The sequence below is a fragment of the Cotesia typhae genome, unplaced genomic scaffold (assembly GCF_013202065.1).
Source record: "Cotesia typhae breed Kobodo isofemale line unplaced genomic scaffold, CoteBio_Ctyphae scaffold_13, whole genome shotgun sequence".
NCBI lineage: Eukaryota > Metazoa > Arthropoda > Insecta > Hymenoptera > Braconidae > Cotesia > Cotesia typhae.
This window is the reverse complement of record NW_027423774.1, coordinates 13205284-13228051: the sequence shown is the minus strand read 5'-3', so window position 1 is coordinate 13228051 and position 22768 is coordinate 13205284. Positions and strand designations below refer to the sequence as shown.

The 22768-nt window shown below is 37.2% G+C and overlaps 2 protein-coding genes across 3 annotated transcripts; one reads left to right on the top strand and one right to left on the bottom strand.

The window, feature by feature from the left end:
- Positions 1 to 2328: 2328 nt before the first annotated feature.
- On the bottom strand, positions 2329 to 3475 carry LOC141535033 (uncharacterized). Of its 2 annotated transcripts, XR_012480525.1 has the most exons (4): positions 3078 to 3472; positions 2924 to 3016; positions 2729 to 2848; positions 2329 to 2646 (listed from the first exon to the last, which is right to left on the bottom strand). XR_012480525.1 is itself a non-coding variant. In XM_074254772.1 (3 exons), exons 1-3 carry the CDS (start codon positions 3390 to 3392, stop codon positions 2573 to 2575), a joined length of 663 nt encoding a protein of 220 aa, XP_074110873.1. In that variant the 5' UTR covers positions 3393 to 3475; the 3' UTR covers positions 2329 to 2572. The 2 variants fall into 2 exon arrangements, 1 of the variants encoding a protein (XP_074110873.1); XM_074254772.1 differs by having other exon boundaries at positions 2924 to 3475.
- A 14099-nt stretch (positions 3476 to 17574) lies between these two features.
- LOC141535282 (uncharacterized) lies at positions 17575 to 21370 on the top strand. The gene is made up of 2 exons (XM_074255141.1): positions 17575 to 17636; positions 20828 to 21370. The coding sequence occupies exon 2, from the start codon at positions 20852 to 20854 to the stop codon at positions 21368 to 21370; it is 519 nt and encodes a 172-aa protein (XP_074111242.1). The 5' UTR covers positions 17575 to 17636; positions 20828 to 20851.
- Positions 21371 to 22768: the final 1398 nt, after the last annotated feature.

Below are 22768 nucleotides of genomic sequence, written 5' to 3'. Positions count from 1 at the left end.
ATTTATAGCATGAATAAATAATATTTATTAATTTATAATAATAATATTCTGCAAATTTTCTGTATGAAATCAGAAAGAGCTCTCAATTCTGACTACTATAAGTACTCTTTTATTTGAAATCGTAAAGAGCTCTTAATTCGGATTTCTGCAAGAGATCTTATTTTTGAACTCAAAAAGACTTCCTAATTCTAACTTCTGTAAGCACTCTTTTTTTTTGAACTCAGAAAAAAGATCTCTTTGAGAATATTTGTGGAAGTCTTATATTACTCTTAAAGTGGCGCATTCGACGTCCTCAAGACGTCTTAGAGACACCATTCCGTTAAAAGTTACGACGTCCAAATCTTAAATAGGAGTTCATCAAGAACCTTTAAAGACATCATATTGTTTAGTGGGGTGTCCGTTATTTACCAATTTGGTTTCTGAGTCTGCAGCGCCCCTAAAATTTTTAGTAAATGACCTAAAAAAAAATATTAAACCCATATAAGCCCTTAATATTAGTAATAAACCATGCCACAAAGACGATTCGTTTCCCATTTAAATAACATGGAACTTTGGTACTTTTTGCAATTAATTTTTTTATTTCGATCTCAGTGCATAGATTGCTGTGGCAACAAATTATTTTTGTAGGAAATTGAACGCTCTACAAAAACTCTCTCTTAGCGTTTTTCGATAAATTCACTGGCTTTAAAGTTATTTAAGGTCAAAGTTGAACTAAAAGTAACTTCTCATTTTTTTTTCATTTTCACCAAAAAATTATGATTATTTATTGTTTATTGCTAAAAATATCTTTTATCAACTATTTTATAACTAATATTAGTAGCAAATATTCCAAAAATTACAAAATGTAATTTATGATGTAAGTTTAATTTAAAAAATTTCAATTATTATTGAAAATGTGACTAATTTAATAAATTTTTCAACACATACATAAACACAATTCATTTTATTAAACATTCTTTGGTAGCATTTGGAAATTTTTTTTTGTATTCACTTACAATTTGAATTACATACTGTTTTTGATCTTCGTGCTTAGCTAGAGTGTTAATATATTCTTCCATTAGTTTAACAGCTCGTTCTGCAGAGTCATTGACCACTTTTAGATGCTTAACAATTTCCAAACCTTTTAAATAATCTGGATGCTCTGACCATGTACTGTCATCTAATAAGAGAAAGTTTGTATCGATACTAAATCTTTCGAAAAATTTGACGGAAGTAGAATTAATAAAATAATCAACATTTTTGTTCAGAAACCAATCAAAATCTCCTGAATTGAAAATAAAACGTTTAGGAAAATCAAACTGATCTTCTTCGCTTGATGTCAAAGCCACCACCATTTTTCGCCTTACGTCAGAAGAAATATTTTTGTCGAAAAATGATAAAGCTTCTGCCTCTGGACTTAAATACCATAAATGATTTCTAAATTTTGCTAAAACTGCTTCGGATAATTTTTTTTCAATTATTCGATAATTATAGACTACCTTGAGAAATTCAAGATCTTGATTTGGAGCAGTTGCAGCTAACGGTGCCGTATACCAAAATGGAACGTATACAAACACAATAAATAAAGAAATTTCTTGTAAACTCTTTTCATCTTCCTTGCTTAAATTAAAACAATTTCGAAAAATATAAATTATTAAACAATAAATTGCTTTGGACATCCATCTAGCGTGGTGGAATGATCCAGGTTTATAAAATTTTATATTTTCAGAGTCCATTGTGCCTAGGAAGATTTTACTCAATTCCAAAAGTTCCCGATAGTCATCCCGTGGTAAAAGAGTGTTTAAAAACCCATCAATTTTTGCAGTCACTTCTGGTATTTGATCTCGTAATATTTTTTTTTAGTTTATTTTTCTGTACGGACTTATATTTTGTTATATCAATGGGACTCCATTCACTTTGAAATTTTTTAAATAACGGTACATTTGGTCCGGTTGTGCCTGGCATTTTCGTTGAGTGTACGCAGGATAACACTAATTCATATATGTGGTGTCTACAGGAAGATATAACAAATCTCTCCCAAGTTTACGTTCTAAAATCACTGCAGCTCCGTTTCTCCAACCAAGGTTAGAAGCAGTCGTATCACAACATAGGGCCTTTACAGAATGGTTTAAACTCCACTCACAAATAATATTAAAAATTTCTTCTGCTTGAATAGACCTACATCCATCAGGTAATGCAGGTACTCCAAGGATTTTTTCTTGTCCATTACACGTTATCAAAACAGGAAGTCCTTCAATACGTTCACAAGTCATACTATCAGGAATTAGTTTACCGTCCCAGTGTATAACTGCGGCATCAATTTCAGTTTCGAACAGTAGTTTAATTTTTTCAGCCATTTTTTCCGTAAATTAGACCGCATCTCATGAAAAGAAGACTTATTTAACACGAGATCACGTGGATCAACTCCCATAGCTGGAGCCAAAGCTGAGGTAAGACAAACTGATTCTCTGTAAGAAATATTACAGCTGTCAAACACCGCAATCACATCTTCTGTGAGGATGTTAATAGTCCCTCGAAGATGTTTCGATTCATAATATCGTCCAGTTGCCTCAAATTCAGATACTGAAGTTGATTACGAGTTACTAATAGTTTCTCCACTAGATTTTATTTCACTGATGGTTTGTGACGTGCTTGGCGTATCAATATCTGTTGAACAAGAGAATTATTAAAAACAAATAATATTACAAAAACTTTAAAAATTTTATAACATTAAAGCACTCAATATTACCAGACATTTTTTCTGGACTTCTCAAAACGTGATCTATTGTTGTAAGTGATTGAGTTGAAGCCGTATTTGTGAGGGACTCGTCGTTTTTCAGCTGATTCTCAGGAGATGAAATGAGTATTTCTGTAATTAAATTATTTAGTGTTTATCAATTGGAATAAAATATTAAATTGTAGTTATTTATTATTTTTTTATTACCAGATTTTGGTGATAGTTCAATATATGTAGCGACGTAATTTAAATGTAAAATTCGTTGAGTTCGCTGATCAATCAAAAACTGTTTTGTCTCATCTATCATTTCAAAAATATTACTATGAGCGATATCGAATAATTTGTCAAGAATATTGCATACCTCTTGCTCTTTTGTTTTATTATTTCTATTAGCAGTTTTTTGCACGTCTCTGTAGTTTGTATAGAGCTTATTCAATTTTGCGACACATCGTGAATTATCTTGAGTTGGAATCTTCGCTCTATCCCAAATTTTTTTAATTTCTGATATAACGATTGGACAGCTGTCTCCGATTGATTGTTTTAGATTTCTTGTGTAATGAAATAAAAGCTGCAAGGCTTCTTTATTCGTAGCTAATTTTTTATCACTTATGGTATCTATTGTTTTATCAATTAAAAAAATATTTTTCCTTAAGTCCATAGTTTGATTATCACTCATCGTAAACAACAATTAGATTAAAATTCTAGATTATGACTATTTATAAAATTGTAATTATATTACTCGATACTCGGATAGGTTTTATTTACACGTTTATAATTTATAATAAAAAAAGTTCACTAATGATAAGGCTATACACCACTGATTCCAAATAATAATATAAATCGCATTTAATGTAATAATGACAGCAACACCGACTATGTTGGAAAATAGAAAGTTTTGGATGATAACTAAACATAGTCGACATACAGAACCGGTTAGTCAAGGTACTGAATTTCTTTTCGATGCGCGTGCGCAACTACAAATTTAAATTTTTCATGGAAGTAATTGTTAATGCGAAATTTTTAATTTATCAGAATTTTGTTTGATAATTTTGGCTTTGCTCTGTACAATAATTTCGACAAATTTAACAAAATAGCCAAAATAAGATATTTTTAGCAATAAACACTAAATATTAATATAAATAATGATAATTTTTTGGTCAAAATGAAAAAAAATGAGAAGTTACTTTTAGTTCAACTTTGACCTTAAATAACTTTAAAGCCAGTGAATTTATCGAAAAACGCTAAGAGAGAGTTTTTGTAGAGCGTTCAATTTCCTACAAAAATAATTTATTGCCACAGCAATCTATGCACTGGGATCGAAATAAAAAAATTAATTGCAAAAAGTACCAAAGTTCCATGTTATTTAAATGGGAAACGAATCGTCTTTGTGGCATGGTATATTACTAATATTAAGGGCTTATATGGGTTTAATATTTTTTTTAGGTCATTTACTAAAAATTTTAGGGGCGCTGCAGACTCAGAAACCAAATTGGTAAATAACGGACACCCTAATATTGAACAAAGATTTAAGATATATAATAAAAATATACATACAACATACAATCACCATTTGTAAAACTGTCCATCTCCTCGTTTGAGGTGAAACCTTTTTGTTGATTCTCGGACATTATTTAAACCGTAAATAATAATCACTGTTATTGCAGTAACACAAATAATTTAATTGACACAATATATTTTTAACAATATACACTACTGGAAAAAATTAAGGGATCAAAAAAAAATTCCAAATTTTTCGGTAGTTTTCAACAGGCCGTAACTTTGAGAGAAATGGTCGTACAGGAAATAAACAAAAAAGGAAACTGTAGCTCCAAGTGTCTAGTTTTTGGATTAGAACTTCAAAATTTTGTAGTCTCCGCGGTTTTTGAGTAATCGTAGAAAAACCAGCAACGAAAAAATTCTCAAAATTTTTTTAGTTTTTTTTTTGGTATACGGGCGTGGAAAAAATTTTTTTAGCTTAACCACCATAAGGATCGGATACTTTGTTCATTTAGCTTTAATTTCTTGTTTTAAACACCCTGATACGTCAATCCTCGCTGAGATATCGGTCTTCAAATGGAAAAGGATCTTTTTGTCTTTGATTATCGATATCTCAGCAACCAATGATCGCACAGAAAGTTAAAGGTGGGTTTCAAGAACTTGAATGAATTCCCTTAACGACTGTCCATTGTTTTTTCGAAAAAAATTTTTTCTTTCCGTCACATGAATTTGAAAATGCAACAAAAAAAGGGCTTTTAGTGGTTTTTGGAAAATCAAGCGCTGGATCGAAAATATTGAGGAAACCACTAATGTTAAGTGTGCCTTTTACAGTTCAATATGTCCACAAAAACCCTACAAAGAATCAAATTAATCCAGCCAGCCGTTTTTTTGTTTCACTTGATCGAATTTTTGAAAAAATTAAAGGATCACGTTTTTTGCTCTGAAAAGCTCATAATTTTTAAAAATGAGAAAAAAAAATGGTTTTTTCGAGCTTTTTCCACATTTTCGTTCCAAAAAGTGCTTAAATTTAAAAAAAAAAAAATTAAAAAAAAAAATTTTTTTTGAAATTTTTTCTCTTGAAAAGTTTAATAAAACAATTACCGCCGGCATTAGCGTTATCCAAAGCGTACCACGTGGAGGTCGCGCGGTCGGATTTACGCTTCTGCGCGCGCGCGCGCGCGCGCGTGTGTGTGTGTGTGTGTGTGTGTGTGTGTGTGTGTGTGTGTGTGCGTGTGTAAGGTATTTCAGGAGAATTGAGACACGGTGGCTCGTCAGTTCCACCGTATTTAATGACTCCAAACTCTTTCTCTGAAGGTTTTTGTTGGTTCAATACCCGGTATTACCACCCCTGTTTTCAATAACGGCTCTCAAACGTTCAGCCATGTTTATGCAGACGGTAATTTGAGGCTGCGGAATGGTATTCCAAATGTGCTGAAGCGCGCGCTCCAAAGCAGCTAAGTTCTGCAAATTTGGATACTCTCTGCGCAACCGACGGCCCATTATGTCCCAAACGTGCTCTATGGGGTTGAGATCTGGACTCATTGCTGGGTGTCGCAACAATGTGATGTCATGCCGCTCAAAGAAGCGCCGGGTAATGTTGGCTGTGTGTGGACGTGCATTATCTTGCATCAATATGAACGACCTCAGATGTTGTCGTCTGCGCAGAACAATGGGCCTTAAAATTTGGTCGATGTAACGTCTAGCTGTCAAATTTTCGCGTACAATTACCAAAGGTGTTCTCCAATTTCGTGAAACGCCGCCCCACACCATAACTTATCCACCGCCGTAGGCAACGACTGGACGGACAAAGTTCTGGCGAAAACGTTCTCCACGACGGCGCCAAACGAGAGGACGTCGATCGTTGCCATACAGATTAAAACGAGACTCATCAGTGAATAAAACATTTGTCCATTCCCTCAAGTTCCAATTTCGATGATCGTAAGCATACGCTAAACGAGCTCGACGATGTCTTGCTGTCAACAGGGGTACACGATTAGGATGTCGTGCGTGTAACCCAGTTTCACGAAGACGGTTGATGATTGTTCGAGAGCAAATGTTTCGCACTTGATGCCGTCGTCGCTGTTGCTGTTGTTGTTGCTGTTGTCTGCGATTGGGGAAGTTTCGAGCGACAATATTCGCATTGACGAAAGGTTGTCGTCGAACTTCTCTAACAATTGTTCGATCATCGCGGGCATTAGTGACTCGATGGCGACCTTGTCCGGGGCGACGATGATATTGATTCGTCTCTTGGTATCTGGTATAAGCTCGAGATACGACAGATTGACTTACACCCATCCGGATAGCAACTGCATGTTGAGTGTAACCTTCGTCGATAAGAGTCACTAACCGAGCGACTTCCACCTCCGATAAATGTCGTCTAACCATGATTAAGAATCAAAAGTCAGAAATTTTCAATTTTGACCAAAAAATTAAAAAAATTTTTTTAGCGCAGAGGGATTAGTTTTGAAAAAACTGTTGAATGAAGCGATTTGCTAAGGATTCACAAAAAGAAAAGAAAAAAAAACTCCGAAAAGCGTATGAAAAAAATCGAAATTCGATTGGGGGTATTAACTTTTTTATTAATTTAATTAAAAGGAGATCAGTAGAATCAAGGAATGCAGCGGTGGAAAGGTGATAAAAATCATTGGGCGATGGTTTTTTGAGTTTCCTTAACTTGTTAAAAAAGTTTTTCCAAAAAAATTTTTTTTTAATTTTTTTCGAAAAAAATTTTTTTTTTGAAAATTTTTTTGTTTAATTTTTTTTTTTGAAAATTTAAGCACTTTTGGAACGAAAATGTGGAAAAAGCTCGAAAAAACCATTTTTTTTTCTCATTTTTAAAAATTATGAGCTTTTCAGAGCAAAAAACGTGATCCTTTAATTTTTTCAAAAATTCGATCAAGTGAAACAAAAAAACGGCTGGCTGGATTAATTTGATTCTTTGTAGGGTTTTTGTGGACATATTGAACTGTAAAAGGCACACTTAACATTAGTGGTTTCCTCAATATTTTCGATCCAGCGCTTGATTTTCCAAAAAACCACTAAAAGCCCTTTTTTTGTTGCATTTTCAAATTCATGTGACGGAAAGAAAAAATTTTTTTTCGAAAAAACAATGGACAGTCGTTAAGGGGAATTCATTCAAGTTCTTGAAACCCACCTTTAACTTTCTGTGCGATCATTGGTTGCTGAGATATCGATAATCAAAGACAAAAAGATCCTTTTCCATTTGAAGACCGATATCTCAGCGAGGAGTGGACGTATCAGGGTGTTTAAAACAAGAAATTAAAGCTAAATGAACAAAGTATCCGATCCTTATGGTGGTTAAGCTAAAAAAATTTTTTCCACGCCCGTATACCAAAAAAAAAATTAAAAAAATTTTGAGAATTTTTTCGTTGCTGGTTTTTCTACGATTACTCAAAAACCGCGGAGACTACAAAATTTTGAAGTTCTAATCCAAAAACTAGACACTTGGAGCTACAGTTTCCTTTTTTGTTTATTTCCTGTACGACCACTTCTCTCAAAGTTACGGCCTGTTGAAAACTACCGAAAAATTTGGAATTTTTTTTTGATCCCTTAATTTTTTCCAGTAGTGTATATATATATGTATATATATATATATATATATATATATATATATATATATATATATATATATATATATATATATATTGAAACACTAGAATTTTTACTTTCCTGAAAAATCTTAGTTTCCAGGCCACTAAACCTCGCGGATAAGAATTAGTCGCCTGGATTTCGTTTATAATTTTGGTCCACTGCGCTTGGGATATTCCGCTCCCGTATTTATGATTGTCTTTTGTTTTAAGAGAGCTTGATTAGATAGATTATGGGATAGAATTCACCACGTGTGCCAGTTAAATTTATTTTACTTACTTACAAAAGTTACTGTGCAGACGGTCGTTCTTCCGTGGTTGGTGTTGTGGTTGATTAGATTGAATTACGCAAAGTGAGTATTGTAGTGGATAAATTAACTTGATTGATGACAAAATTACAACAAACTTAATTTTATTTCACTAACTAAACACTTGAATTATATTTATTATATTCGGTGATGAAATACAATAGATTTGTAATAGGAATATTTTACTAATATTCTAGGTTGTTGAGAGTTAATTATTTATAACAACGCATTGATAGTTTAACACAAAATAGTAGTAATAATGATAATATAAACTTAATGATTAAATAAAAGATTTGATAGTTGTTAATAATTTTGTAGTTTTGGTGGGAAATCACCTAATAGTGGTAATAGAGGTATAGTGGTAAAATTGACTTGAGAATCTAGCGTGGTGGTTAACACCGGGGGATCGATTGAATTGTCGATCACCGCTCAAGTATCGGGGTTTGTGACCGTTTTTCCCCTCCTCGTGCCGTCTTGTGACGTCACGGGACTACCTATTATTTTAGCTAGTGTCGGTAACGAAAATTTCGGGTAGTAGTTCGCCAGGCTGATAAAGTGGGGACAATTTGTAGTGTCTCAATCTTCCCTGCCAAGCCAAGACTACTCCGTCAATTTTTGAACCGAGCTAGCTCTTTTAAAAGAATCGGTGAATCGTCACCAGGTTTGAGGGTAATAGGAAGATAGGAGTTAGTGGTGAGTGGTCACCTAGGTAGGATGGTTTGATGAAATGACAGTGTGAAAAGTTTTGATTGGTGAGTAGTCACCTATAGTGGTATGATGATTTGGTGAGTAGTCACCTGTTAATGAGAAAGAGTCGTGAGTAGTCACCTATAGTGGTGTGTGAGAAAGTAGGGAGTTTGAGGAATTTTGGATTGGTGAGTAGTCACCTGAGGAATGGATGTGTTGGTAGACTGGTGAGTCATTACCTATAAAGAAAAAAAAATTATTAATTAAAATTTTAAAAATTATTTTTAAATAAAGAATTTGTTGTTGGTGAATTTCTTGAGCGAATGGCGAAACTTCGGTCTAGACTTCGATTTATTGAACTAAAAAAGGAATAAATTAGAGATTTTATAATAGAATGTTTTGATCATAGTTGGTTGATTTTTTTTTCTTTTGATTTGGACTGCAGCTGTAAATAAAACCAATTAAACTGGCAGATAATATATTAGGTGATATGAATGATGTTGTGATTATATAGAAATTAATATGAATAGTTATTTGAATTTTATTTTATAGTAGTAAACACACAATTTTTAAAGTATATAATGGACTGACTTCTTGTCAGTAATGGACAAACAAAAAAAATTAAAATAATAAGAAAATAATGTAATAAAAATCATTAAAGTATTAATGAAAGAGTGGTGAATGAGGATGAAAACTTCCTGAACCGTAAGGGGGGGTTTATTTCCTCATGGCACGAAGATGGGCCTCGTTGAAGAGTCTCATGTCCTCTTGGGTGTACTTGGTACTGATCCAGTCCTTGTATTTTGGCCAGCGCTGGTTACAAGCCCGGCACATGGGGTCGCAGAATTGATTTGCCACTCCGCATCCTGAACAGCGTCCACGGAAGTGGTCTTTTAATTCTTTTTCGTGGGGGCGGAAACACGTTTCCGTTGTCACTTGGTCCTGATAGCAGACCTGACACATATCTGGTCTCCATGGTAGACGGCATTCGGCAATTTCGTGTGTTTGTTGCCGACAATTCTGGCACCCTGTGGAGAAGAACAGTGACTGAGCCTGGGTAGTCACTGTCTGAGTCCAAGACTCCTGGAGCTCTTGGTATCGGATCCTTGGCCGAACGGCAGCACAAGTGCTGCGGATTGCTTTACAGAAGGTGTTGTAATCTATAAAGCGGATTCCGTTATGCACGCATATCTGGTTAGCGTCTGTAGTAGTTGTTGATGGAGTTGCTGAGTCAGTGTCAGCCAGAAACTGTTGATATGCAGCCTCTGGTGATATCGGCGCACTGTACTCAGGTGCTGACGTAGTCTGGGAGTACGGTAACGAATGAGCGTACGTTACCATAACTGTTTTTGCCGGTGCGCCCTTCTTGATGGCTCCTGTTGCTTGGAGGAGGTTCGATTGCTCCTGGGTGAGCTCTCCTCGAGCCGCTCTGTGGGCCAATAATGGAGATGGAGGGAATTGAGAACCCTCTCGGATGGGCTTGGACGTTGATGGGTGAGGTTTCAGTCCAGCATTCGGTCTACATGCTGTCGCTGGCTGGCTAGCTAGGACTGGAACTACCGCCTTGTTGGTTGGCGTAGTCCCGATGTTGTAGACCGTTCTGATGGTCTGCTCTTCGGTGACTTGGAAGGTCATGGGTCCCTCCTGGTGTGCTCTTTGCTGGAGGTCATCACCCAGCTGCTTGATGGAGGGTTCCATCGCCTCGACTCGGTGGTTGACGGCAACGACTTCTTCGGCTACATCGCTAAGGTTCCGACGTTGCTGGTTAGTTGTCTCAGCTAGGTTGGTGACATCGCGTTGTAAAAACTGGATGTCACGCGTGTTTCTTTGCAGCTGCATGCGCAGATGCTCAATGCCATCCAATATGTCATTGACCCAGAAAGGTCGCTCGTTGGTGAGTCTAGCTATTGGCTGAGCTAGAGAGTCTAGTCGGCTCAAGAATGCTGAGGCAACTGTTTGTTGACTCGCATCAGTGACTGATGGCTGCTCTGTAGCTGCCTTGCTGCTCGTAGATGTCAAAGTATCTTCTGGCTGGTTAGCATTACTGACTGGACCTGTAATCAGACTGCTGGCCACTGGTGTCGATGTGCCTGCTACTGGAGTAGTTACTGCGGTAACTACGGTAACTGTGCCGGGCTGGACTGCGAGGGACCTGGAAATTCGGCCGAAAGTGAGCTGGATAGCTTCCTCTGGAGTCAGGCTAGGCTTAGCCATGGTCGGTGACGATGCAGGGGTTACAGCTGACAGTTCAGGTGATGGTGGTGATACAGTGTCGTTCAGATGAGGTGAAATGGCATCGGAAGCTAGCGTTTCGGTCAGCGGGTCGAGAATCAATGACTCCAAACTCGCATGCGAACTAGCTTTCGACTCGCTGCTGGTAATAGATGACATTATAGTACTCTCAGTAGTTTCTTTCTGTAATGAAATTTGTCTATTAAACCTTCGTGGAATTTTCAAATCGTTTAAATAATGTGTGCCGAGGCCATTGCCATTTAAATCTGATAATTTCACGACCATCGGACTTATTATATCAGTAACTACTGCGGGTCCTGCATATTTAGGTGCTAACTTCGCGCTATAGCCATCAACTTTTTTACTTAATTTTTTATTTAAATAATAAACGCGATCCCCGACCTGTAAATTGATAGATTGAGTAGAGAACCGTTTTTCATGTTGTTTTCGTGTTCGTTCCCGAGCTTTTAACATGTAATGTTCAGTAAAATGGCGAAGTTCGTCTATTCTACTTATGCGGGATTTCCAAACAGTTATATCAGTCTCGTCGAAGTTTCCAGTAACAGGTGTATCTGATATAGGGTGTAGGTCATGACCATGATTTAAATAAAATGGGGACATACCTAGTGCAGTGTGAATTGCAGTATTATAGGCAAATTTTAGGTCTGGTATGTGAAAGTCCCAGTCTCGTTGGTTTTGTCCAGTAAATGAAATAATCATGGGTTTTATCGTGCGATTACAACGTTCTACGGGGTTCGCACATGGGTGTCCTATGGGAGTAGGCGTAAGTAAGATATTGTACTGTTTTATAAGGGCCAAAACGTCTTTATTTATAAACTCTTTACCATTATCTGAAATAATTTGTTTAACTGGGCCCCAGTGGGTTAATACTCCGCGTAAATGCTTGATTATTTCTTTGCCAGTTTGTTGTCTTAATGGGAAAATATCTAAGTATCGGGTGTAAATGTCTTCAATTACCAATGCATATTGGAAACCAGATGAGGATTTAGTGTAAGGGCCTATGGTGTCCATGGAGATGATAGTCCATGGCTGAGTTGGTGGTCTAGTACCAATATAGACTTGCGGTTTAGTCCGATTACTTTTTGTTTTAAGGCAACTCTCACAAAAATTGACATAGGAAACAATATCTCGAAACATACCGGGCCAGTAATGGGTCTCGCGGATACGCCAGTAGGTTTTATCAATACCTAAATGTCCCGATTGAACATCGCAATGAGCTTTCTCGAGTTGAGGCTTGACTTCAGGTTCTGTGAGGATGATTTTCCACGCGGTAATGTCACCTAGAATTTCCTTGACTGCTGTTGGGCGGTAATAGTATAGTCTTTCGTCTTCATACTTCCATTCGGGGTATTTTTCCAGGAATTTCTGGACTACTCGGACTTTTTCGTTGTACCATGAACTTCCAAGTTCACGAATGCTACGATTTTGAATTGATGAGTTCTGTTAATACAGGATCTTCATAAAGGCGTGATAGAGCGTCTGGAGCTTCATTCTGAGTTCCTCTGTAATGGATAATGTCCAACTTGTATGCTGATAAGTCAATAGCCCACCTAGCTAAACGACCTGCTGGATCTTTTAAATTATAGAGCCATTTTAACGCGGAATGGTCAGTATAAACTGTAACTGGAAGACCTTCGACGTATCCACATAATTTCCGTAAGGCCCAAACTACCGCGAGGCATTCTTTTTCTGTCGTTGTGTAATTAATTTCAGCTTTATTCAGAGGTCTGCTCAGACACATAATTAAATTCTCGCGATCTTCTTTAAAGTCGTACTGAGTGAGAATCGCGCCTAGTCCAGTGTTACTCGCATCAGTGTATAAGCGATAGGGGCGATCTGGCTCAGGCAGGGCTAATGTGGCTGCTTGTAATAGTGATTTCTTAGACTCGACAAATGCTTTTTCTTCTACATCAACATTCGTCGGATGTATGTCCATAACGTCCACAGCGTATACAGGACGCGGAAGGTGGTGGTGGAGAGAGAGTCTTTTGCAAGTTTTCAAACATGCCCTGTATTACTACTTGAAGATTATTTATTGACGATACTAGTGTGTCTGTAGTGTCGTCTTTCGGCTTTTCTTTACGGAAATTGGGTTGTTTGTTAGTTAATACCGCGTCTAGGGTAGTTTGTTCGTTGTTTTCCGTATTTAACGCGTCTTGATCAGGATCTGTGTCGGTAACAGCGTTCATTCGCGTTCTGGATTTGGAATAGCCCTGATTCTGTACTTTTGATTTATTTAATTGTTTTTGTTTAGGGGGATTACAAGTGTCCATAATCGATTGCCAAACGCCAACGCGTTGATAAAGCATTGAATAGGTACTGATATGTTCTTCGGCAAATTTAAATAAAAATTTGGAATTAAATTTTTGAATAATAATTTTAATCTGTCGACTTTCCGGTAACGGCTCCTCTAGTTGGGCAAATGCACTTTACATTCGATTAATAAATGCTGCTCCAAGTTCGTCGTCGGATTGCCGATATGAATAAATTTCTTGTAATAAGGTTTCGACTGTTTAGTGGGTTTGCCATACTTTAAAGTGTGTTTTGAAGATTGACCAGTCTGTGAATAGGTGTTTGTTTTGATAATACCAGTCTAGAATATTACCGGTTAAGGTTGAAGCAACTACTGGCCTAAAACTATCTAGTGATATATCATTACTGATCATTCTCTGTTCTAAAGTTTTAATAAATTTTTTAGCGTCTAGTTTTGCGGATGGATCACGTGAAGGAAAAATTATATTCCATGATTTGGCAGTCCGGCAAATGTCATTAGTCCGTAAGGGTGCAACTGTACTCGGGTATGTATAAGAGTGAGCAACGCTTGGGACCATGCCTGGGATAGTGTGCGTATATTGCTGTGTCTGCGATGCGGGTACGTGAAAAGAAGCTATCAGTACTGTGTAGGTATGCGTCACGTGCGGTACAGTAGTGTGGGGCTGTATGTGTGTGGCCGGTACGTAATATGGCATCGATGGTGCTGTGTAAGTTTGTGTTACTTGAGATACAGTGGTGTATGTTTATGTGTGTGTAGCTGGTACGTACTGAGATACTGGCGGTACGAGTGGTGGGATATACGGGTGCGCGTACGGTAAACGCGCAGCTCCACTGAACGCTGAGTTTTGTACCGTGGTAGCGGGAGGTAAGCGAGGTGCGGGCGGTATCAAATGACTTCCCGCCGAGAAGTTTGAATTCGGGAATAATTCCCGCGGCTGAAATGCATAAGTAGTATTGGCTAGGTGGTTGTTGTTTACAGCGTCAGACGTTGTTCGGACTAGAGTGCTGGCAAAGGGTGGTATTAATTGATAATTCGCGGCTTTCCAGGCTTCGTTTTCCGATCTGAGCTGTCTAACTACTTCCTCGAGAGCATGTGTCACAACATTAGTATTCCCAGGATTTTGTATTACGTTTACATAGTTGTTGTTTGCGTTCGTTGGGTCTAGTGTGTCTTGTACACTATTTATCTCGTTACCGCTTAAATTTGCGGGATTCGCTAAGTCCTGTATTCCGCTCATGTTGTTTTGAATTGTCTGAGCGGGGTCAGTATTATTGTTGTAGCTTTTACTGTTATGCAAGTCGTTTTGTGAATTGTCTAGTCTAAGTAAGTCGTCTGATAACTGTGGATATAGACCTGAACTGGGAACTTGAGTCGGGTTAAAATTTAGTAGATTCTGGCTTGATGCGACTACATGGGGATCTTGTGGGATCTGGTTCGCATTATTGTTTACAGGTACCGAGAATCGATTTACTGGCGTACGGGGAAACATTTTTGAAAAATTCTGATATTAAAATTTTTTCTTAATTATTTTACTTAATTAACTTTCGGTTGGATTAAATTTTCGGGAATTTTATTTTATGGTGACACACCTGATAGAAAATTTTAATCTTAGATTTTTGATAATTGTTTTCCTCGGTAACGTACTCAAGCTAAATCACTACAATCCAGGATTTATTTAATAATTATCTGGTACTCGGGGTTATTAATTTAACCACTAAATTTTACTTCGACAATGAGCTTATTAATTTATGATAGTTAATTCAAACGTTATTTTTCTGAAATTCGAGCGGTGAAGTTAAATAAAATAATTTATTTTAACGGCAATGTTTAATTTTAGTCTTAAAATATTTTCTACTAAGAGTTTATTTTGAGTAATAAAATTAAATAAGAGATTTAGTTTCGACTTGGCTAGACAAAGAAATTCTTGTGTAGGAATAAAACTTAAAGATTTTAATTTTATTTCCGAACGTTACAATACTTAGTATATGACGACCGATTCTTCGACGTTTGAGTGTAACGACCTTGTGTCATGTTTACTTTAGCCCGAGCATGCAGCGTATTTATGGCTTACGACTCGGTACACAAAATATGATAGACAATGGATTTGTGAGATTTATATACTGATAAAAATTTTGTCGAAATTATTTTTACTGGAATTTTACTGAGAGTACTTCTCAGTTATCGTAAAATAAATGACATCAGCATAAATCTATACAATAATCGGATTGTAGTTTTACAACATTACAATTTATGTACACATTATAATTCTTTTCAGTTTATTATACTTAATATTAGATGAGATGGTATGAAAACGTGGCAATTTTTGTCAAAGTAGAGATTAATTTTATAAGTTTAGAGTTTTTCTTCTGAATTTTCAGCAAAATTTTTGCTATCTTAATAGAATTTTATAGTTATTTATGACTAGAATTCTATCGATTAATCGTATTAATTAATTTTTATCGGTAAAGTATTGAATTTATAAGTTGAAAATGAATTTATAAACTTTTGAAATTTTTGTGGAACAAAGACATTCATTAATGAGGGCAGCGTCCCTGTTCGAGCCCCAATTGAGACATAAATTTTTCTTTTTAATGATAAATTTATTTATCAACCCACTAAAACCTCGCGGATAAGAATTTTAATCGGTTGAACCTCTAAATATTAATTTTGGACCACCAGCTCTCGGAAATCCGCTTCCTTACAGACAACGTAAATCGTGTTTTTAGTAAATAGAGAGTGTAGAAATTGATTAGGAAGATACGAAGTCTCACGTGTTGCCAGTAATAATTCTTTCTTTACTTACAATACGCAGCGATGATTAGAATATTTGGGGATGATTGGCACAGCAATTCTTGAACAATAAATCTCTGAAGGTTTACGTCCTTCAAAGGCCTCAAGGTGAATATGGTTGATGTACGATGAACAACTTATTAACTTATTCACACACAACTTAATTTTACCAATTAAACACGTGTATTCGGTGACGATAAATTATAACTTTATTATCATCTATTTTACCAACAATAACGAATAAATGATATAATTAAACAATATAAACTTAGTGTTAATACAATAGAATTATGAAATAGGGTGTATGAATATAATAGATTGATAGGATGATTTAGTAGCGTGTAGCTAGTTGGGGAGTTGGATCGAAGTCTGATCTATAATTTTCGGACTGGACGCGTCGTGGGCGTTCATCTCCACTATTTCCCGGGACTCCTACCGTCAGGAAAAATTAATTAAAATTAACCCAGTATCGGTAACGAACGTTTTCGGGCGGCTAATTGAAGGCTGATAAGAACTGGACTATTTGTAGTGTCTCAATATATATATATATATATATATATATATATATATATATATATATATATATATATATATATATATGTCGGAGAGTAAAGTACAGCGGAGTATTTTCTGACGAAGCGATGAGAATATTCTTTAGGATATTTCTATTTTTTTAGTTATTTTAAGAAATGTACTTTTACTTTAATATTTTGTAAACTAAGATATAACTAAAATGTTTTATTGCGGTAGGCTTAGGCCTAGGTAGGCACATGGTTGTCAACGTAGTCGGGATCCCAGGACGATAGGGGTATCATAAAATTAATAAGGAAAAGAGAAATGTGCAGCAGGCAGACTATTTGAGAATAGTTTTTGAAAAGACAGTCTTGCTTTAAGATCGAGATCGAACAGACGTCCTGGTGATCGCGAATTCGTTATTTCCTAAGTTTCGGTCTATCGCAAGATATTATTAACATTGTTTGCATTCTAAATTAACTTAACCTCGTACGAGTTTATCTACTCATTCGTAATAATTGATCTTTTTGTAATTGTGAATATTAATTAATTATAACAATATAAATGAGTAAATCAGAAGATGCTGAATCTCCAACTATAACTCCTTCCTCTCTGACATCAGAAGTGGGATCGTTTCCATCTGGTCCAGCACCCGATCAGTGGAGTTCATTTCTTGGACAAAGAACAATGTTTCTTTACCGCGGTTCAATCCAGAGAGTGCGGGATTGGCTCCTGTTGCATGGTGTTCAGCAACGGAATTGTGCCTGTTGGAAAACCCTCTCCAAGGAAGTGGATTGATATCTGCGCTTAGTAAAGCCTTGGAAGGCTGAGCGTCTCAGTGGCTGTCTGAAGCAGCAACTCCGGGTATACAGTGGCCAAAATTAAAAGAATTTTTTGTGTCACGTTTTGGTGGACAAGAAACTGCGACAGCTATCGTGATGAAAATTCACCCGGAGTTGCAGCTCCTACTGGTATTCTGAACCATCTTGGTGAGTCGCTTCCATATTGTTTTGATTCAGGAGCGGAATGCTGATTAAAAAAAGAATCGATTGCTCTTAAGTTTTCAGGAAGAAGGATTAATGAATTTGTTATTTTAAAGGATATCGAAATGTTGTAGCAAATCGTTGTATGCAAATTTTATCTAATGTAATTATGAATTCGTTTATATTAAAGATTCTTTCTTACGTTATCCCAGATGAATATTTGAACGAGAATATTTTGATTGATCGAGAAATTTTAAGCTTGGGTTTTGAAGTAAATATTTCCCAACTTAATTTTAATATCTATAAATCTAAAGTTCTAAATGAATGTAGTAGAGTTGAAATCATAAATTTTGATAGCGTTGATACCAATGTTGATAAAGACAATAAAATAAAATTAATTTCAATATTAAAAGATTATGAAAGTTCTTCTATTACGGGTTTTTCTCTTGATAAGGTTTTTGAATATTACTGGTTTGAGGGTATGTTTAAATATGTACGTCAATTTGTTGACAATTGCATTACTTTTAAACTCTCTAAAACTCACTCAGGTAAAATTCAAGCTAAATTGCATCCCCGAGACACGTATACCTTGGCATACTGTACATATCGATATTACAGGTAAATTGAGTGGTAAAAAAAATAATACCAAAAAAATACGTTATTGTTATTGTAGATGGTTTTACTAAATATGTCTATTTACATCATACTTGCAAAATTGACAGTCATGGTGTTATCAAAGCTTTAAAGGTTGCAGTATTTATTTTTGGAGTCCCAGCTCGTGTGATTGCCGATCAAAGTAGATGTTTTATTGGAAAAGACTTTAAAGACCTTTGGAAATCTTTAAATATAATTTTGCATTTAATAGTTACAGGTACTAGTAAGGCAAATGGTCAGGTAGAGCGTGTGATGAGTACGCTAAAAAAAAAAATATGTTCACTGTTGTCGAGTCTAATAATCGCTCATGGCAAGAGGCCATTGGTGAAGTCTAGTTAGCTTTAAATTCAACCGTGAATCGTGTTACCAAATCTAGTGCGTTAGAATTATTAATCGGTAAGAAAGCAAGACCTTATGGATTGTTAGTTGATGACAACGAAAAAGAAATTGATATCTCTAATGTAAGACAACGAGCGTTTGATAGTATAGAAGAGAATGCTAATTATGAGAAAATTAGATTTGATAAAAATAAAGCTAAAGTCAATAGATTTAAAATCGGAGATCATGTTTTAATTAGAAATGAAGAACGTAATCAGACGAAACTTGACAGAAAATTTAGAGGTCCATTTGTGGTAACAGAATTACTTGATAATGATCGATACAAACTAAAATCTTTGAGTAATAATAGGAGTTTTAAGTATAGTCATGATAAGTTCAGAGAAATGCCTGAGAATCATATTCTGATTGAGTTGGATGTCTGCTCGGACAATGAAAGTTGTGCTGGAGAGACTGTTGATGCGGGTCCTGAAATAGGGACTTTGGTAGAAAGAGAGACCACCAATGACGCGGCGCACTGATGGCTGTAGGTCGTGGACCTGAATTGTTTTTGTATTTTTGATCACGCACGTGCATCAGTGTGTAGTCGGAACTGTAAACTAAATTAGTGGCTAATGTTAGTTTGATCAGGGCGCGATGGGCAGCTGATGATGTGGCGGCAGGTAGATGTGGCAACTACAAGATGTGTTGGATACTGTATGTGGCATACAGGGTAGCCTAGACATCTAGCCTAGACACGGTCTTTAAGACACACTTTAAAGTATGGCAAACCCACCAAACGAACGAAACCCTGTTACAAGAAATTTATTCATATCGGCAATCCGACGAAGCACTCGGAGCGGCATTTATTAATCGAATGCAAAGTGCATTTGCCCAATTAGAAGAGCCGTTACCTGAAAATCGATAAATTAAAATTATTATTCAAAAATTTAATTCCAAATTTTTATTTAAATTTGCCGAAGAACATATCAGTACTTATTCAACGTTGTATCAACGCGTTGGCGCTTGGCAATCGATTATGGATACTTGTAATCCACCTAAGCAGGAACAGTCGAATAAACCAAAAGTACCGAAGCAGGCCTACTCTAAATCCAGAACGCGAATGAACGCCGTTACCGATACAGACCCCGATCAAGACGCGTCAAATATAGAAAACAACGAACCAACTACCGTAGACGCGGTATTAACTAACAAACAACCCAATTTCCGTAAAGAAAAGCCGAAAGACGACACTACAGACACACTAGTATCGTCAATAAATAATCTTCAAGTAGTAATACAGGGCATGTTGGTAAAGGTACAAGGTACAAGGCTATATTGGTACTAGACCACCAACTCAGCCATGGACTATCATCTCCATGAACACCATAGGCCCTTACACTAAATCCTCATCTGGCTTCCAATATGCATTGGTAATTGAAGACATTTATACCCGATACCTAGAAATCTTCCCATTAAGACAACAAACTGCCAAAGAAATAATCAAGCATTTACGTGGAGTATTAACTCACTGGGGTCCAGTTAAACAAATTATTTCAGATAATGGTAAAGAGTTTATAAATAAAGACGTTCTGGCCCTTATAAAGCAGTACAATATCTTACTTACGCCTACTTCAATAGGACACCCACGTGCGAACCCCGTAGAACGTTGTGATCGCACAATAAAACCGATGATTATTTCATTTACTGGACAAAACCAACGAGACTGGGACCTTTGCATACCAGACCTAAAATCTGCCTACAACACTGCAGTCCACACCGCACTAGGTGTGTCCCCATTTTATTTAAATCATGGTTGTGACCCACACCCTATCTCAGATACACCTGTTACTGAAAAATTTGACGAGATTGATATATCTGTTTGGAAATCCCGCATAAGTAGAATAGACGAACTTCGGCATTTTACAGAACATTATATGTTGAAAACCCGGGAACGAACACGAAAACAACATGAAAAACGGTTTTCCACTCAATCTATAAATTTACAGGTCGGGGATCGCGTTTATTATTTAAAAAAAAAATTAAGCAAAAAAATCGACGGCTACAGCGTGTAATAAGCACCTAAATATGCAGGACCCGCAGTAGTTACCGATATAATAAGTCCGATGGTCGTGAAATTATCAGATTTAAATGGCAATGGCCTCGGCACACATTATTTGAATGATTTAAAAATTCCACGAAGGTCTAATAGACAAATGTCATTACAGAAAGAAACTACTGAGAGTACTACAATGTCATCAATCACCAGCAGCGAGTCGAAAGCTAGCTCGCATGCGAGTTTGGAATCGTTGATTCTCGACCCGTTGACCGAAACTTTAGCTTCCGATACCATTTCATCTCATCAAGACGATATTGTATCATCACCATCACCTGAACCGCTAGCTGTAACCCCTGCATCGTCACCGCCCATGGCTAAGCCGAGCCTGACTCCAGAGGAAGCCACACAGCTTACCTTCGGCCGAATTCCCAGGCCTCTCGCAGTTCAGCCCGGCACGGTCACCATAGTTACCGCAGTAACTACTCCAGCAGCAACTACATTGACACAAGTGGCCAGCAGTTTGATTACAGGTCCAGTCAATACTGCTAACCAACCAGAGAACATCCCGACATCGCCCATGCCGGCATCTACGAGCAGCAAAGCAGCCACAAAGCAGCCATCAGTCACTGATGCGAGTCAACAAACAGTTGCCTCAGCATTCGTGAGCCGATTAGACTCACTAACAACTCTCATTAGCTCAGCTAACAGCTAGACTCGCCAATGAACGACCTTCCTGGGTCAATGACATACTTGATGGCATCGAGCATTTGCATATGCAGCTGCAAAGAAATACCCGTGACATCCAGTCTTTACAACGCGATGTTACCAACTTATCTGAGACAACCAATCAGCAACCAACCCTCCATCAAGAAGCTAGGTGAAGACATCCACCAAAAAGTACACCAGGAAGGACCTCTAACCTTCCAAGTCACTGAGGAGCAGACCATCAGGACGGTCTACAACATAGGGACTACGCCAACTAACAAGGCGGTAGTTCCAGTTCTAGCCAGCCAGCCAGCGACAGCATGTGGACTGAATGCTGGACTCAAACCTCATACATCGACGTCCAGGCCTATCCGAGAGGGTTCCCAATTCCCTCCATCTCCATTACTGGCCCACAGGGCGGCTCGAGGAGAGCTCACCCAGGAGCAATCGAACCTCCTCCACGCAACAGGAGCCATCAAGAAGGGTACACCGACTAAGACGGTAATGGTAACGTACGCCTATTCGTTACCGTACTCACAGACTACGTCAGCACCTGGGTACAGTGCGACAATATCACCAGATGCTGCATATCAGCAGTTTCTAACTGACACTGACTCAGCAACTCCACCAACAGCTACTACAGACGCAAACCAGGTATGCGTACATAATAGAATCCGTTTCATGGACTACAACACCTTCTGTAAAGCAATCCGCAGCACTTGTGCTGCCGTTCGGCCAAGGATTCGCCATCAAGATCTCCAGGAATCTTGGACCCAGACAGTGACTACCCAGGCTCAGTCACTGTTCTTCTCTACAGGGTGCCAGAACTGTCGGCAACGAACCCACAAGATTGCCGAATGCCGTCTACCATGGAGGCCAGACATGTGTCACGTCTGCTACCAATACCAAGTGACAACGGAAACGTGTTTCTGCCCCCACGAGAAAGAACTGAAAGACCACTTCCGTGGACGCTGTTCAGGATGCGGAGTGGCTAACCAATTCTTCGACCCCATATGCCGAGCTTGTAACAAGCGTTGGCCCAAGTACAAGGACTGGATCAGCACCGAGTACACCCAAGAGGACATGAGACTCTTCCACGAGGCCCATCATCGTGCCATGAGGAAATAAACCCTCCCCTTACGGTTCAGGAAGCTTTTCATCCTCATTCACCATTTTCATTACTACTATAATAACTTTTTTTTTTCATTACATTATTTTTTTTTTACTATATTAATTTGTTTTGTTCATTACTGATAATAATTCAGTTCATTATATACCTTAAAAAATATTTGTTTACTACTATAAAATAAAAATCAAATAACTATTCGTATTAATGTCTATATAATCGCAACTTCATTCTTATCATCTAATATATTATCTGCCAGTTTAATTTGTTTTATTTACA